Here is a 19,330-nt window from a genome sequence, read left to right on the forward strand (position 1 = left end):
AGAAGTCTCATGAATTGTTTTTGTGGATAGTGTGTTCTATGTCATTTCACAATAAGTCACAGAGCTTTAGAGCAATAAAATACATCTCTGTAACGACCTACTTTACAGGGATACAAATTGGGGTGGGAGGGAATGTCCTCTTTGCTTCAGCAGGAGATTGTAGAAACCATCCCTTTTGTTAAACTTACTGAACTTACTGAAAACAGAATCTGTAAGTTACTCCAACTAAAAGCCACAATATGGTGCCCTCTACTGAGGCATTTCACCTCTGAAGAGTTTTTGGGAAAGCTGTGGGAAGTTTTCACATTTACCAGGGCAAGCTGTTAATCGTAGCAGCTCCACTGCTTCATTTTGCACCAGTTAACAGACTCAGCATAAGAAACACAGCACAAGTCATCAGAGCCAGATTATTTTACCACTTGATTTTCAGCTGTGAGTCAATATATATAACAATGCCAATATGAATGCAATTTTTGTTGCATTAGGGTCTTTTAATTATTCATTCCTTTCTCCTTCTACAGCTATAGGAAGGATAATCTCAGTTAGAAACATTAAAAATAAGCAGGTGGGACTCTAAGAGGAATTGATCTGTAAACACAAAGGAAAACCATAATGTATTAGTTGTGTGAGTCTCTGCATGGGTGATTACTCTATACAGAACAATCTCATCTCCTATTTTCCTTTTGTATGTCTATCTTTTTTTTTCCCTTTATGGATTGAAGTCACTAAACTGTCTTCCTCGTGCTTTATTGCCGAAATTAATTTTCTTATAAATGAATAAATACAAATAAAAAGGGTATATTTGTTGTAGAAAAAGGAAGAATGCAACCATCTTGAAATTATTAAAAAAGCTCTTAAATCCAATCTTTAAATTTCTGTGAGTGGCTGGAGCTTCATCCCCACATACCTCCTGCACACTGAACATCTGTCTAAGATATCTGGACATTTGTCAGTTTTGAAATATCTTTGCCTTCACATCAAACATGGACTCAGATGCGTTCTGGTATGTATCAAGTTCTCCAGTTCTATCAGTAACAGAGAAACCTCCCATAATATCTAATTATAGAAAGCTTAAATTTCTAATATTTTTGCATGTCTTTCAATTCCAATCAACTTCATATAATTTTTGAAAATGTTCTGTATTACTAAGTCACCCTCAACTACCAAAAAACATGCCGAGTACAGAGTTTTTTGCATTACTCTTTCAGCAGAAGTTTTGCAGTCTGCATGAATGGAGTATCTTAATGCTCAACATAACCACACTTTTAATGCTGCTTCTTGTGAAATGGCAGACTTGATTCTTGTTTATTTTACTGCAGAATGTATTCATCCTCTCCCTCTTCTTCTTCTCTCATCTCATTTAACTCTTCACAGGTTCCTAAGAAAAACCTCTTAAAAATTCTTTCCTTCTTCAAAACATGATCATAAACGAGAATTTTTGTGTAAACAGTTCAGATTCTTTTACTTACAAAATATAGTGGAAGACATTAAGTTAAGAAAGTACTGACAGACTAGTTTTTACAATAAGCAAGTTTTCAAATAAATCTAGGATAAATTCTCCTGAACTTTAGTCTAGAAGCATGTCAAAAGTTGTTGATTTATTACTATAATATGTCTAAATTAGGTTTTAAAATTAATATTTCTGGAAGTTACATATGAAACCTCTTTTGTGCATATTCTTTAAACAGCTTAACATTTCTGGAAACTGAGTCTGTTGCAACAACAGAACTAGTAGGCAGAAAATAAATGTATTTGAATGACTTTATTTTCCTTAGGTATATAGAAAAATGTGTTCACAATAGGTAGCTTAGGTTTTTGTGTATTTGGTGGTTTTTTTTTTTTTTACATTCTGAGGGCTTCAGCAGGTTCTCAGACCAACATACTAATTTTTTATATGCAGACTGATGTGGATCAGAAGAGGTCAGACTAAATTATTTGCTTTGCATGCTACTATTTCTTCCTAAAACTGCTCAGTTACAGAGTCATAAATAGATGTTATTCATAACATGAGCAGGTGGCTAATTAAAAAAATACCGTAGAAGGTGTTAGGGAGTTATACAAATCAGTATTAATTTTTTTGCCTGGTGTCAAATAAAAGCATAATTGTATTTGTAAATTTTTATTTGTATTGGGCAGAATAATTCAGTAAAACTAAAAGCAGCTTTATAATCTCTGATTAATGGATTTTCAAAAATAACTTCTGCTATATGGATTTCAATGTCAGTGCAATCTGGCATGGCTTAATCATGGCTTAACCACAAGTTCTCTGTATTTTGGCAGAAGATTGCCGGAATCAATCCCAATATTTCCCCCCAGTCTCCATAATTGCCATGGAGTGATGTATTGGCCATGCTCTGGACATTTGGGGCAATTACACTACCAGCAATGCAGAGTTAATCATCAGTTCCTCCGATTTTCACTTTCATCTGTTTAGGAGTATGTATACAATCATTTTGGTCATGAATAATTTCAGAAACACCAAATAACCCTTAAAGAACAAATACCCATTTCACTTCCCTTTCTTATAGGATGGGAATTCCGGGGTGTGCAAGACCCCTTGAAGTCTGAAAAACATCTCTTTCCTCACTCCCCTGCACCATGTATTTATGACAGCTCCTCCCTGCCATACCATTCTTATCCTTGCCTCATGTAAAACTCTTTTGGCTTGTCTGCTTTTCTCATGTGGTTTATCTTCCTTTTTTTCATCTCCCCATCTTCTCCCTCATGGCCCCAAGCTTACTATTTTCTTAATAAACTAAGCAAAAATAGTACTGTCTCTTCGAATTCTGTCACACACCCTCCACCACCTCCCTTCCTTCTTATTTCAGTAGATATAATACAAGATTAGACCTAAAAGAAGACAGCCTCAGTGCAATCCTTTTAAATGATCAGTACTGTATATAACATCTTAATGTTTAAAATAACTTCTCCTAAGATGCTACTGGTGTTGGGATTTTTTCTTTTTAAAGAATTACCTAACTAATGAATTTTGTATTCTGCTTTTTTGTATTCTGCCATTCTCTGGAAGAAAATTCTCACACTATACATTTAAAACTCCATAAGTGTAAAACAATGAATTTCTCCCTCTACCAGAAGCTCTTGTTCCAGCTCCATTTTATGTGCATTGAACCAGATCCTTACACTCATATGGACTGCTCACTTTAAACACTAAAATTCCTCATTTGAGCGAGGCAAGTTTTAGCAAAAAATAAGGATTACCATATTTGTAGACTTAAAGAGAAGGACTGTGGCACAGATTCTGTCTTCTCTATCTTTTTTCTTCTAGCCCAGGTCATCAAGAGGCTACAGGGAATTTTAGACTCCAAAGCTCGCTCTTCTTACTTTCAATCTTCAGTATCTATGCATACATGTTGCAGGAAAAGTAGTACAAGATAACACAGCATGAAATATTTTGGACAGAAATGTGATACTTGTTTATGAAATCTTTAGGCAAGCTGGTTTTACATATTCACACTTGTTCTCTCAGGGTTTTCATGCACTCACTCTTTTACATGCACACACACAGGGACACATGCACGTACTTGCAAGCACCAAGATGTGTGTGGTCCAAGAGAACATGCAGGTATTTCTATTCATACATACTGCATTCATACACCAACTTTAATATTTCTGTTAAAAATCTCATTGTCAAATGGTGAAATATTTGGGGGAAAAAAAGTCTGGAAATCTTTGCTTTTCTTCTTTCTACTGTACAGACCATGTCATAACGAGAGGTAAAAAGGTGATTCACCTGTATATTAATGTAACACATATCTCTGCTCTAAGATCACACTGACTGTCACTTCAGTAGAAAAGAAGGCCAGGTGAAGCAAACATTCTCCTCTTAATATAACTCATCAGTCTTTTTGCATATGTGATCATATTAAAAGACAGAGAAGTCCCAAATATGGGAGAGAATTTAGCTGCTAAAAGAACATCAGTAACTATCATTTTCAGGATTCACGAGTTACAATTGGAGTTAAAAAGATATCTGTCACTAATTATGGAAGATACCTTGTATAGGCTAATGAAATAAAGTCCAAGAAATCAATTTTTAAAAGTTTTTTTACTCAGTAATGAAAAAAATTCAGTCTTTACGCTTAAGACTAAAAAAGTCTTTTCATTTTTAACTGCATTGAAAGGCCAATAACTTTTTCTTGCAGTGTAACATTTACTAGTTTAAGGCTTATAGATAGATCATTAACTAGAAACAGCCCCAGTAGGTTCTTTCTTGGCTTTGTAGGGTCCATAAAAGAATGTTTTCTCCTACTTATTATTTAAATTCCCTCAAAGTGCTATAATCAAAGGAATAAATACAATAGAGTAATGTTACTAGGTTAATTTTGTAAATATTTGCAAAGGTTCAAGTGCTAATCTACTTAAATATGTATATAGCTCCAGAGGTAAACTTACTCATGCAGAGCAAGTAATTATTCTATTCAGGGTTTGTATCTAACAACACTTTTACTGAATGCAATGTATAGGATGAGACTTCTCATCTAAAACACTGATGATATGAAAATCAAACCTTTCATAGCTGGCACATTAATACTCCATGTAGCAGTACTTGCATATTCAGTAGTACTTCATGAAGCTTCAATAAAAATCACTAGCAGCTCTACTGGCTTTGAAGTTCAGTATAAGTCCTAGTGCTTTTTTGGGCTAAGATCTTAATTTTATTTGAAAGAAAATGTTACGATGATCAACTCAATAAAAGTCAAAATCTTTATGTATGTGAGTAATAATTGAACTGTTAAACTCCCATCTGCCAGGTGTCAGAAGTAAAAATTACATTAAAAGATTGTGAAATTCCTCTTATATAGATTTAATAGCTAATGGTGGCTGGATCATTTCAACATTGATCCTGTACAGGGCTTCTATTCTGCAAAGAATGGTGCTTGGTATCCAGATGAATCAGTTCTGAGGTCACTGCCATTCCAGCTTGGTAGTAAGTCTGGCAAAATGTCTAGGAGAATGAAGGCAAACCTACAGTGATGGATAAAGATTATGATGTGGTTAACTACAAAGGGGAATTAATAACTTTCCTGGGTGAGATAAACCAGTTCTATCTATCAGAAAAATACACACCTCATTCAAGCTTGGGAACTCTCAGTATTGGGAGCTTTTCTGTGGAAAAGGGCATTGAGGTGGCCCTCATTAGAAATTCTCTTTTAGACATAAAGAAAAGTAAAGAAAAAAAATGTTTAGGTTTACCTTCAAGATTTCCAGAATTTTTGAACTGAATATCTCTACTCCTTCCTTAAAAAATTGAAAAAGCATTGCAGGGGCCAGAGAACTTCTGTACATTGTACAGGAAAATCTGAAAAAATAATCAAAATATACTGTCCGTCTCTTTTTTCCTAGAAGCTTTACTTCCTTACTTACAGACATTTTTATGAATTGTATAGTGCTCTGCTATTCAAGCATTTGTATGACAGATTTCTACAGAGGGAACAGAACAGTGAACCAGTTATGATTCAGGGCATTAATAGTCTAAAAGGGAAATGGAAATGCAAAACCAGAGAAAGGACCCAACACTGAATAGACTAACCTGGTACCCCTTCTGCTCCCCTTGGCATTTAGCGTTTTATACCTGACAGCCAACTATATAGACATCAAAGATCTCTTACTCACAATTTCAGTCACAGTTAATTCAGCAATCCAAAATTATCACAGAGTGGAGTCCAGCATTACACCTGTTTAAGGCTAGTGTGTCCAAAAGCTTTGCACATATTAACAAAAATATAATTACAAGAGTGGGGTGCAAAAGCAAAAGAGATAAATTTGCACAGGTACATCTTAGTTTGCTATAATTTTTTTAATTGAGAGGAATTAATTCAAAGATAGAGTGTAAGAATGAAAACTACTCCTCACAGTTGCAGATGTTTTTTCCCATGTTGGTCACAGGGCAAACTGATATACCTGGGGTTTTTAGGCAACAATATGGGGTGACTAATTTATATGCTGAGGAAATCCACTCAGTTTTCAAATACTGACCTGGGTTTTCAAAGCCAAGGAGTTGTACTAAGATTAATCTTGGCATTGTGCCTTACTTGGTGACTGAAAGATTAAATATCGTGGACTCGTATTCACACAAACTTGATGTTTATGGCTAGGATCATCATACAGCTGGCTGGTGAAAGCATGATTTATTATAATGACTGTATAAACTGTAGTTCTTAAAGAAAGTGTCATTTTAAAAACTATAACTCTTCTTTTTTTCTTGACATTTTATATTGGTGAAGAAAAACTACTGACATTTCTATCTAATAATTTGGCCCAACCTATGCTGCAGACCAGTGTGATCTTTAAAGTGCCTTCCAACTCAAATCATTCTGTGATTTGATGACTTGCTATATTGCCTTCTTTTCTTGTCTCCATTAATTGACAGTTGCATATTTTAAACAAAACCACAAATATTGTGAAGATGCCGGGCTGTATCTTGATATTTTGTCTTAGGCATGAGGCTTAAGAGTAACATTGCTTCCATACATAACTGAATTCTAAAGGCCCCTCACCTGAAGGCAGAATGAGCATCTGTAATGGCACAAAATTTTTTCACTTCTTGGGTTACAAGCAAGTTTCATGGTCTAAGCATAAATATGTTGTGTCATCAAATGCTGTATTACCAAACACCAAATGTGTCTTGAGATGAATATTCAATTTAATGCTTATGTAAAAATAGGCTAAAATCCAAGCTGAGCAATTCTTTGTTTTGTTCTGAATTTGTTGCCTGTTTTTTTTTTTTTTTTTTTTTTTGCATAATGAACAAAAAAATACTGTGGAGTATTTATTCATGATGTATGCTCACTTTCTAAGGTATTGCAAATGTTTCTGACAATGTTGTAGTGGAGGCTGTGAACTTTTGACGTGAACAGATGGGAGAAAGAAAAACTGAGTGTAATTAAAACTTAAATGTTGAAAGTTTGATCTTGCAGTCTCTGCTTAAAATTACTTCCCTGTGTAGAGAGAGTTCAGCTTGAATAAACACCACATTAAGGCTTCTAAGAAACAATAAAAATTTCCCCATTGTTTGTCCTTTCATGCTTCAATGAGGTGACCAGGCATAATTTAGAAAAAGAAGTTTTTAATAACCAATGTTCTATACTGCTTCTTCCAGTGGTGACCCAGAAAACAATCTATCTTCTCCCAGTGTCAAGGGTGCTTAAACACTGCAAGGCAAGAATGATCAAGTGGCTAAGACATTAGATACAATTTAAAAAATAGACATTATTAATACCTGATTCAGTTTTAAAATTACTGTGTCACACCAGAGGTCATGTCAACATTATTTTTCAGACATAAATTGGTGACAGTGCTTTTCTATTTAGTCCACTATCCTATGATGATAACTCAGATAAACATAAAAATACAAAGTTCATTTTCTAGTGATCTGGTAGCATAAAGCTCTACCTCGTCTTTCACATTGAATGGAAAAAAAAAAAAACAACTCAAAAAAACCAGCTCTTTTCATCCCATGTTTGGTCTGTTTGTAACAAGAAGCCTATTCCTATTTAGTTTATAACTTTTTTTTTCTGTGAATGATGCAAACAATACTTAATTTAATAGGTTTCACCTATAACCTTCAATACCCAGAGACTGCTGTTGATTTGTGCTTTAGAAAATAAATTTTACTGTGGTAATTTCAAAGAATTTCAATAGAAATAGTTTTATGACCTAAAATCTGGAATTTGGGGTATTTTCATGGCACATTCAGACTATGAATTCTAGGTGAGTTTCAATGATGACTTCGTTGTCTGACTTTCAGAAAAGTGTATGATCACCTTCACTCTTTGTGCAAGCAGGTTATGACTGGTTACTTCTTTCAAAATCAAAACTGTATTTTTTTTGAGTCTTGCCACTCTCAGAACATGCTTTGGTTGAACTAATCAAGAGTTTTATTAGTATCCACCAAAAAATATTAGTATAGGATTAATCTGTCTCTCTACAAAATTGCAATGTATAAAAAAAGAAGAAAAACACTTGTGTTAGTTAGAAAATAAGAACAGTATGTAGCAACTCTAGTACAGAACTTCTAAATACCATGCTTGCCAGCTTTTGATTTCAGTGTATTTAACTTCCTTAATTAAAATTCTGTAAAATGGAGAATAGAAAAAAGATCTTCCACAGTGCACGTCATAAAAAGTAGACGTGTACAACCTACACCTAACAGTAAATACATGAAAGAAACTATATAATTTTTTCCAATTTTAAGGGAAATGAGTAATTTACTTCAGCTTTTTGGGTTTTTCCTGTACTAGTAGAAAATTTTGAGAGGAATTTGTTTACTAAAAAGAAAAAAAGTTTGGCAGAGTACTTGGCCTTTGAAAAACCTATATTTTATATTATGACCCATACTTTGAAAAGGAATCTCATGAGTTTGAGGCTACAGCAGAAGTACCTTTAAGCCCAAAAATCAGTTGTCTGTGCCTTACAACTTCAGAACAATGGCAAACTTGCAAAGATGACAGTCCCACAGAAGACTCTCAGTAACAACTCTGGCAGCACCATGCTGCTGTGATAGCAATCTGAGTACACCTAAAGCAGAAATGCATACAAATAAATTCTTCACTAACAGGAAGAGGACATCAAAAACTGTTCTCAGAAATACGGCAAGGAATAGCACATATTTACATGGTGTTTATGATTGCTTTTCTGTTTCTTATACCATAATTATGAAATATCCACAGGGCCTTCGTTCACAGGTCTTTCCTCAAGACATCCTTGTGAGACCCAACAGCAGCTGGGCATCAACTTTCCTGATGTCACCCCTTTGTGCTAGGAGACGCTTGGATCTCTGTATTCCTCCCAGGCATCCTGTCACTGCCTTTACCTTCTGTATATTTTTCTTTACATCTGTGTTTTGGCCCAGTCTCCTTGCCCCAGTCTCCATGCAGGCCTCCTGGTGTTTTCATCTGAATTCCTTGCTCATCAGGATGGACTGCTCTGGAGCCTGGGGGAGGTGATCCTTTCCTTGCTTCCTTGAGTAACAACCAACTCTCTTGCACCCCTTTAACTTCAGGTGCTTGTCCTATGGGACTCTTCCAAGCAGATTCATGAAGAGGCCAATGTCTGCTCGTGCCTGGATGTAGTGTGCCTCCAGCAGACAATGGGGTGGCTGAACCTCCCCCATAAGCACCAGGACTGAAAAATGTGAGGTTACTTCCAGCTCTTTGTAGAAAGTCTCATCCATATGACTGACGAGACTGGGAGCATAAAGTTGTCCAGTCTCAAGGACAGAGACTACAGGGAATCTGAATTGCTGCCCCTGACTGCTGAATGGGAAGGTGGAGAGAAGACAAAGCCAGACTGTCCACGAAATTGTGTGGTGAAGGAGCAAGTGGAAATACACAAATGTGGGAACATGAGAAATTCCTGTTAGGTGTAATGGAAAGCTTTTTGACTGAGACCATGCTTAAGCACTGAAACATTGTCTAGAGGAGCAATGGAATCTTCAATTCTGGGTTTTTTCAAGACCTGACTGGACAAAGCCCTGAGCAAAATGATGTACCCAAACCTGCTTTAGAGAGAGGCTTGGACTAGGTGACCTTCAGTGGTCCCTTCCAGTATAAATCATCCTATAACTTTTGTCTTGTTAACGGAAAGTGAAAAGAAAGCTTTTCATCAGTCTTGAATGACTGCTCCCAAGCCTTTCAGTACTTCCAAACACTCCAGTGGGTCTTGGACTCTACTCAGTTAGAAGATCTAAATCAGGCAAGTGTCACCACCTATTGACATGCCTTCATGTAGTTGTTGATAAATATTTGAACATACTAACAAATGACTGTGAAGAATAAATTTGTAGGTGGAATGAGAAGGGCTGAAAAGACAGTATCAGGCAACTGTACTCATAACATGCAGTTGTATCCTTCTCTGCCAGGAATGAAAATACTTTCTTGCCAGGCATACAGTATATTGATAAAGACCACAACAGCAGCATTTAGAAGCATGTGTGGAACAGCCTTGTGGTGTGTACAATAGATACATATGTATAAATATGTGTACAGGGGTTGGAAAACAATCCTACGAAGTGATCATTAAGCAAACACATTGCACTAAAAGTTGTTAGATCATATAACAAGTTGAAATTTTTGACAGTTTATACAAAAGCTGCCTGGCACTTAGATTGTCAGATTCAGTCTAATCATAGACAGAAGTAAGAAGAAGGAAGCTGTTATCTGTGCTAAAGGCTTAACCCTAACATCAGAGAAAAAAATTTCTTGTGTATTGATGTGTGAATTGCTTTTCACAAATTTTGTGTTTCTGATGTTATTCAAATCATCTGTGTTGTATATTTGACTTACTGAAGTTAAATTGTTTTGGCTATGATTTTTTTCTATTTTAGTTTGAAGTTTGTATCTTATTTAAAATAGCCTTTCTATTTTTTACTAGGTTTGCTATATTTGTTTGAAATAGGAATATTTTTTGCTTTTTTTATATCTTACATTGTACTGTGAGCTGAATAAGTGGTATAGTGTTGTCTGTGTAGCTAAAGAGATGAAGGCAGCATATTTCATATTCCAGCTGACGAAGTTTTAAGCAAGACTAGTGACAAATCAGTAACACAAATATGTTTTTATCCTGTCCTTTAATTCTTTTGATTTCTTGATATTCTTGTTCCCCATTCTCCCAACAAAAATCCATAAGAGCATGAATTCTGAGTTTAATGTAATTTGACTTTTTACCTTGCTTACAGATTTTTGTGGGATTTGAATATCACTAGATTTCTCTAAAGAATATTTTAAGGAAGACATGGGATTTGGGAAATTTAATTGTTACTACTAAGAGATAGAGGATATATTAGATAAATTAATCTATAGATTAATCCATTAATCTATTAAACCTTTAAAATCACCATTAAAATGATATAGCTAATTAACACAATCAGTAAAGCTGACCAAATGCTGATGTGCCTCAGAGAGGAATAAATGAAGATAAAAACATTAATGACAATAATTCACTCAAATGAAGTAACTTGTTATTACAGTCACAGGTATTGGAGAAGCAGATCTTCCCAATAATGCCCTTCTCCACTGAATGGAAGTCTGGAATGTGACTAGGGGTTTGCAGAACGTTAGACTACATAAAGTCACAACAAAATCCTTAATCATTTTCTTCCAACATGTATTTAATGAGGAGTTTAACATGTTCTTTGGAAACTCTGACTCAGCTTTCTTGTTTAATATTATGACATTAGATACACTGTGAGGAAAATATATGCTTTCATATATCACTTAAGCTATAACTAGAATAATATCATTCATTATAATGTCTTAACATCTTTTTAGAATAGGAAGTTAAGCTACTTGAGAAAGGAGTAGGGAGGGATATGTCTGACTTCATCAGTAAAATGGTCTTTCAATAAATCTTTGAAAGAAGGGTTAAATCCAAAATGCAAATCATTGATTTAATACCTGCAAAACACTCACTGTGTTTTTAATCTTGCCTGGAAAACAGATTAGCTGCCTTGCTATTTCAGCTGTGGGGATTTGAACATCCTCTCCCTTTGGGAAGAAAAATTAGCAGTGAGCTAGGAGGGCAGAGATGAGGCAGATTACCTCCGTGGCACTGCAGCAGTGTCCTGTGCTCAGCACGTACAGATGATTAACCCCTGTGTTTGTTCTTAAGTGCCTGAAAGGGCATAATGAACCAGGAGCCTGACCAACACTGCAGGAAAACCTTTCGATATTAGTAGAGACTAAATTTCAGAGGTGCTCCTTGATCTTAAGAAAGAAAAGCAGGCCACACGGCCCCCCAGAGGTGTGTCACAGTACAACAGGTACTTTGCCATCTTTCCCTGACCTGGTGTTTCCATCCTCTGAAGTGTAAACAGTAGGGGAAAACGCTTGGCTTAGAGTGGAGGCTGCGCACATGTGACTGTTGCTAGACATTAAGAACGAACATACTTTATTATAGGTAAACCACTAATTTATTTCCCTAGAACTATTAACGTAGTGTACTTAGAAAAAGCCTCCTAGCACGATTTTGGCATGATCTAGAGGGGAGATGAACAGGTGTCATAACTTGTCATGTCTGAGCACAGTACACCTACCTGTCCCTTTCTCTTTCTGTGCCTGTTTCCTAATTCACGCTGCAGACTAAAACTTCGTTTTGCTGCGGGATAGGCCGCCCGCCCGAAGCCCCCGCGGTATGGAGGCCCGGGCGGTGCCGCCCGGCCCCGCCCCGCCCCGCCTCGCCGCCGCTCCTCCGCCGCGCCAGGCAGCGCCGATAAAGCGCCCGAGGCGGGCCCGGGGCACCTGCGGGGCTCAGCCGTGCCGCGGGCATGGAGCAGCGGCGGCTGAGCCCCGGCAGAGCCGAGCGGGGCAGCGCCGCCGAGGGCACGGCGAGCGGTGGCCGAGGGCGCCTGGCCGAGTCCTGGCGGCGGCTGAGCTCCCGGCGCGGCTCCAAGCGCGCCGGACCCTCCTCGCCCGCGCTGGCGGTGAGTGACCGCGGCCGCACCGCGCCGGCCGGGCACCTGCTCGCTCCGGGGACTGGGGTGGGGGTGGTGAGGAGCAACCTGTTGCCCTTCAGGAAGAGGAATCGCCTTTCCCGTGCGCTGAGCCTGACTTTATAGTAGTTAACAGGTACAGGTCTCCGGTTCGGCTCTCTCCTCGTGCTCCCGGCGGAGCAGCAGCTCGACTCGCTCCGCTCGGCCAGCAGCGCAGCTGGCGTGGTGGAAAGTATCTGCCTGCCGCTCATGCTTTCGTTGTGCAGCTGAGGGGAACAGTGGTCGCAGTCATAAGCGAAAGACCCGAAGGCATGTAGGCAAAAAGCAGGTTCTTGGGAACCAGAGGTTTTCCTCTTGGTTGGGTCTCCCTTTGTTGGTGTATCTGCCTTCAGCCAGATCGATGGGATGCGCCGGGAATCCCTGGGGTGGGTAGACAAACATTTTAATGGAGATGCATGCTACAGCATAGATTGCAAGTTAGGAAAACGAACATCTTGACCATAAAGGGAAATTCAGAGAACAAATTGAGCATTCAAACAGGAGTGACATTTATTAGAGTGCTTGATGGCCTGTCTCCTTGGAATCAGAATCCTATAGGTAAGTGCTGAACAAACATACACAAACACAGATTTTGGAAGAACTTCTCACTGTCCAAGGACAATCTCAGTTCTCGTGTGCTTAGAAACAGCATTGTGTATTCCTACCTAAATCTGACTGTCTGAGGTCTGGAGTGATACACTTTATTCAATAGATCAAGTGTATAATTTTGAAAATAAACACGTATTTATAAGCTTTTGACCTGGGGGTAAAATGACTACGGGTTGAATTTCAGTAGGGAAAAAAATGTAAGGGTAAAGAGACCTACTGTGTAAAGGATGTCATGGCAACAAGAAAGCATCATACAAAGTAACAATATTATCTTGTGGAGGGGGGAACAGGAGTAGCATTGCATTCATCTGTACCATGCTGTAGGACTAAAATACTGTAATTTAGGGTGGGGTTTTGGAGTGGGTTTTTTTAATAATACACAAACTTTGCAATACATGGCTTAAATTCAGGTAAGGATTATAGGGCTGGAACTCATCAGAAAAATGCACAGTGCAATTGAGGGTTGGTTTGTGGGGGTTTTTGTTTTGGTTTTTTGCAGGCTTGTTGAGTTTCTGTTGTTCTAAGAAAAGTTCTTGTTCTTGTGGCTTACAACTGAGATTACTTCTTACTCCAGTCAGAACCCTGAATAAGATTCAGGTTGCAAGTGTTTTGCCAGAACTGAATTAATCTGTATTAAACTGTATTAATCTTTGCTTAATCTTTGCTTTTCCAGAATCTTTCTGAAAGGATGAAAAACTTTTTCCTTTTCTCTTCTCTAAAGTAGTACTACATTGGTGGTTTTTATGTTAATGAATTTTCATTACATTAAGCCCACTAAACTTCATAAAGTGCAGGACAGATGGGAATGACAGATTCTGAATTTTTTAGATTGGTAATCTGTTAGGAGTTTTTTTTAATTTTTGTCAGATTTTTTGAAAACATTGTTTTTCTTTTTATTGAGAATGGATAACTATTAGTTTCTCTTCTTCATTTATGCCTTTTTTTTTTTTTTGTAAATGAGAGAATAGGGTTTCTGAAATCACATTTCAACACTAAGAATAAATCACTTGGAACCATTTTACAAAGCAATGCCAGAACACAGTAATTCTTAAGATGTTTTCCACCAGGACCTTTTTTTTTAACCCCTTCCCCCTTGCACCCACACTATCCTGGGGCGGGGGGGGAACGGGGAAGGGAAATATAATATTTCAGTCCTTTTAACATCAGTGTTTTGGCCTCATCCCCCCAGTCTTGTCCCTTGAATTTTTTTTTTTCTTGTGTCAGCTTCTGTTTGTCTGCCACAGTTTACTTTTTAAAGATTGTCACTTGTCTGAGGAGAATTTTTGGAGTGCAGTGCTGAAGCAGGAGTTTAGTACAAGCGATGCTATGCATGTGTACTTTTTGGTTGTTTTTTTTTTTTTTTTTTTCCCAAAATCTATATTTTCTGCCCTTCCTTTTCTTTACACACTTGTAGAAATTGCTGATATTGATGTTTCACTTTTATTCATTACTTGTTACATTTTTACTGAATAATCCTAAGAGTTGGCTGCTGCTTTATTACTTTGTTAATTCCTGAAGAATAATTGGTAATCTTATTTCTTTACCAAAATGATCAGGAAGGGGGTTTGGAGGGGGTGGGGTGGAATGGAGGGGTGTTAAATTTTATTTACCTTGTTTTGATATTAGTGTTTGAGGGATAGAGAAGAAATTGCTACACTGATAGGAGCAGAAGAAGTGAAGGATATTTGAGATAGAAAAGATTTGCAAGAGCCAATTCAGCTACACGTGGCTGACTCCAAAGGATATCTAGCTGTGATCTTTGTTTAGAATAACCCTGGTTTCATTTTGAGTGAAGGCATTACATATTGAAGGAGTGAAGTATGGTTATAGCTTTAGAAATTAAGTCTTTTCTGCTTTTTTCCTCTCTCCATCATCTGCTTGTGTAACTCTGGAAAGGGAAAAGAGCATGGAACCCCCCTACTCAAACTGATAAAAATTTTGCTATGCAAACCAGCAGATCACATTTTGGATCACTCTGAATTTCTGCCCATAAATATAATTGTTTGGATGTTTTCTGCCAAGATCTTGAGAGTAATATATGCTTACAACCTCTGGATTATGTGAGTTTTCCAATACATTTTAAGCAGATGATGCACAGTGTTCTAGTTCAATAAAAATTGAGATAACTGGCTGCTCTGCTCTACAGTTTCTGATCACAGCAGAATATTTTTCCCTTTTGTTCAAAGATTAAATTGCTTTTGAGGTGAAATTTCCCCCAGGATATTTACGGTAGCTAAGATACAAAATGATAAGTGACAAACATAAGAACACATGACATAAAACTTTGTCATAGCACCAGTGAAATTATTGCTGTTAACCAGGTCATTGGTCCTGTCTTGGATGCTAAAAATCAGATGGTCCGAGTACTAATGACTGATGAGAAGTAATTAACTCCCTTTATGGCAGAACAGAACTATGTTTAAGTGGGTGAGGCACATTATATATACAGGTGTAATCCACTGAGTGAAGAGCTGAAATTCAGATTTGTTATGGAGCAGGTTGAAGAAAATTTAACTCAAACTCTGAGTTTCATATTTGTGGATTTGAGAAATCAGATGTCATTTTCCCTTTCTCATTTATAGCAAAAACACCTTTGCCATGAGGCTGGTCAGTCTGGTGAGGAGACTGTTAAACTAGCAGTGATGTGGGAGCCACATTACAGTCCTGAGTTGTATGATAAAATGGTGGAGCAAGGACAGAAAGCAAAAGTACAGGGTGTGGGGGAAGAAGGCAAAGCTTGGGCATGTTAAAGTAGGGTGCAGGGAGTGTACTTGTCTGCACACTGCTTGGGATTCGAGCGCAGGGGCAAGAGCTCAGCCTGTGGCCAGAGCTGCAGCATGGCTGCACTACCACCCATGATGTGGTAGTGCTGTGATTGTTGGAGCCCTTCAGGAGAGGGAGACAGGGAAGAGGAGGAGTAAGGCTGCCCTTCATGTGGAGGAGCAGATCAAATGTGTAGGGCTCAGGTCTGCATAGAACTTGTGGGTCAGAGGAGGGTTTGTTGAGTGTTCTGGGATGTGTTACAGATCACTGACCAGGGTAAGGAAGCAGATGGAGCTTTCTCTATCTTCTTTGGGAAATGTAATACATCAGAGCACCAGCCGTACAGGAGATTGCTGGAGGTTAAGGAAAACATTTTGTTACTGAATGGTGCTTGAACAGCACACTGTGACCCTGTCCATACAAGACTGACTTGTTTGCTCATTTTAGCTATTGTATGATTTTTTCCCAAACAATAGCTCAAATATATTTGTATTTTCTGCTGGCAAGCAGAAATAATGTTCTTACAAGAATTTATTGCTGCAGTTCTTGATGAAGGTGTGGTGGTGCAGGTGCTGTAATTGCTGGTGATGAGGGCCCCTGTCCTAAAATGAGTTTGTTCTGCAACCAAGGAATTTGTGTGGCACAGTGCAGCTTGAAGGCCAAGCCATGTGTGCAGTCCAGCACAGCATAGGCCAGGGTGTACTCAGATACTCAGATTACCTGGTGTGTTGATCACTGACTCCTTGATCTGCAATGGTCTTCCTGTCAGGATCCCTGTAGGTGAAGGTGATGCATGGATAAGGCAGGTCCTCACCACCCACATCTGCTAGGCCTCTGTACTCAGTGACTTGGCTGAAGGAGGAGAAAAGCTGGTCCTCAGCCTGAGGTAAAACCAAGGAAGGAGACCTTCTGGAACCCACATCTGGGCACATGAAGGAGATGCCAGTGACAGGAAACAGTGAGTAAGGATTTACCAAGGGTCAGTCATGCTGGATCCAGCCCTCATGCCTTCTGCAATGTAATCAGGATGAGAGGAGAGCAGCGGATGCCAACTGCCTTTGCTCTAGCCAGGCTTCTGTAGCTGGGACATCATAATCTGGGAGAGATGATGTGCTGGTGGGGGACGAGCAGTGATGGAGGCAAGGCCTGGGGAAAGTGGGATTTTTCCAGACTTGGGGGTTTCAAATCCCAACTGGGTGAAGCCCTGAGCTACCTGATCTGTTTCTCCCAGCAGCAGCTGGGACTAGAAACGTCCCCAAGTCCCTGCCAGCCTGGGTTACCCTGGAATTGTGTAAATCTACATCAGAAAGTCCTTTGAGAATTAATTTACAAGATGCACACTAGCACAGCTAGTAACTGGTGCCTACACTTTGTCTGCTTGAAAATCTTAGAAGCATGCCTACCCTGGTTATCAGATGTGAAAACACACTTCTTAGAAAAAATAAAAATGGTAGTTCTAGCCCAGGGCAAGGACTGGTAGAATAATTTGTTAATGCTGTAAGATGGAAGATAACACACTATCTCTGAAGGAAATATTTGTTTTTGTTGGTAATTTTTTTTAAGTTCTTGGTAGCAGAAGGGAGCCTAACTAATCCTGTGCACAAACAATTTGTCACTTATGACAAATTGTACATTTTGTCTAGCTTTTATTTTAGGCAGATGCTCCTTTCTTCTTAATTTCTGCAACTTTAAAGTGGTTTTTAAAGTTTTTTGTATAGTATATAGCAGAGTGTTTTAATGTTTTTTTTACATTTGTTTCTGTATGCCATGGATGAGCAACACTTTTCCTAACTGCTTATTTGGATGCTTTACTAAAAAAAGCTAGAAATTATGACTATTTAAGCTTCACTTTAAATAAGGTTTCCTGAACCTATATATGAGGTTGCCATTTTCTAGAATCTCTTCTGAATATATTGCCTAGTGTCTCCCTGCAGCTGGCCTCCAGTGAGGAAACCTGTCAAGAAACTTCCTACAATAGACCAGTCCTAAATACTTGTCTGAATAGTCGATCTTGTGTTTATTCATTTAGTGGTGGTGGGAAAAAAGTTATATTCTATGCATTACTTCTTTGGTGCAAGTGTGGACTAGTCTGTTAAATAATGTGATTTTAAAGGTTAGTAATTCATTATTATTTTAGGGATCAGGTTTTTATCAGAAAGGAAAATGTTTTTGCTTTCCTGTTAACATTTTTGTGAAGGTGTTCTCTAAGACATGGACGTAGTACTTCCTAATGCTGGACAAACATTCATAAACCACTATTATAAGTATGAAGTGACTTTGAAATAGCTAAATTTTGTTCTGAAGGAAAATTTTCAGATTTTGGATTTAAATTCTGAAAAATGCTTATATAAGAGAGCCCTCAGAAGTCCCATCCATGCAAATTTTTTCTATGACTTTACCTTTCAAGAGCAGTATTCTGTACCTGGTAGAGCAGTGTAATATTGCTGACTGCAGTCATATGCGATGCAAGTCATTGCAGAGCTATAATGTGATTTTTAGCTCTAAAGATAAGAAAAACAGGAAAAAAAATCCAAAACCAAATGAAGAGGGGAAATGAACTCTCGTTAAAATAATAGAACTGAACAGTAGTTCAATTTCCACAATTCCCATCTGCTTGTCTTCCCTGAAAAGACATAAGGGATTATTATATTGAAGGCATAGCATGTAAGAAAATCCCAAAGGCTGAAATTATTTTATTCTTTTTCTTCCTTTCTTATGGAGATAATAATCATTAATTATTAATGTTTAGACTATTCTGTATCTGAAATGAAAGTACATGTATTTCAAAAGAAGGTGGTGGTTTAATAATTAAAATGACAGAGTCAAACTCCATGAGCAGAATTTAAAAATTATTAAAAATTGTGAATTTCTGGCTTTATCTCATTTACTTCTTTGGGGCCTGATGATTTTTAAGTGGTGGCTGAACTCCTTTCTATTAAGAGATTGATTTCCAGAATATCCAGAATCAATAGACGTCTTTTAAATCTTGAGCGGTTGCAATTGTATGCTGGATGTGGATAAACTTGTGAGTCTGAGAGCTGCTGGTGTAGAGGTGTTGTTGTCCGTGACCAATCCACAAAAGACAAAATGGGCTTCTGAAGGCTTATTTTCCTGTAGGATGCTTTATCTGTTATCTTTCTGTACACTGGCTCAGGTGCTTGAAAATGATGGAATTAATTAAAAAGAGAAATATCATTAAATTACAAACAACACTTAGGAGCAAGGAAAAAAAGAAGGGAAAAAAAAACAGTGTAAGGAGATGAGAAAACTCTAGACATGTGACATGGAGCATGAAAACTTCTGCCTAGATCAATGGACAATTTTACTTTTCACAACATTTTTTTTCTCTATGGTTTTGTTTTTGCCATAGGATGCAGATACCGTGAGGCATGTATGTAGGATTTTGGAATTTATCTGAGGCTTATGAGATGTTTTATTCATCACAACATAATACAAAGAAGTACTTCTTAA

The 19,330-nt window shown here is 37.9% G+C and overlaps 1 protein-coding gene across 5 annotated transcripts in view; it reads left to right on the top strand.

Annotated features, from left to right (window-relative positions):
* The first annotated feature begins 12,238 nt into the window (after positions 1-12,238).
* TRPM3 (transient receptor potential cation channel subfamily M member 3) overlaps positions 12,239-19,330 on the top strand; it is a 397,058-nt gene continuing 389,966 nt past the window's right edge. For 3 of the 5 annotated variants that reach the window (XM_068175854.1, XM_068175853.1, XM_068175856.1), the window contains exon 1: positions 12,240-12,439. In XM_068175854.1, coding sequence (XP_068031955.1) covers positions 12,284-12,439 — 156 coding nt within the window. In that variant the 5' untranslated portion in view covers positions 12,240-12,283. Of the gene's footprint in view, positions 12,440-19,330 lie in introns of all 5 variants that reach the window. The other 2 variants (XR_010994252.1, XM_068175852.1) reach the window with 1 other exon arrangement.

Source organism: Anomalospiza imberbis, chromosome Z, assembly GCF_031753505.1.
Source record: "Anomalospiza imberbis isolate Cuckoo-Finch-1a 21T00152 chromosome Z, ASM3175350v1, whole genome shotgun sequence".
Taxonomy (NCBI): Eukaryota; Metazoa; Chordata; class Aves; order Passeriformes; family Viduidae; genus Anomalospiza; species Anomalospiza imberbis.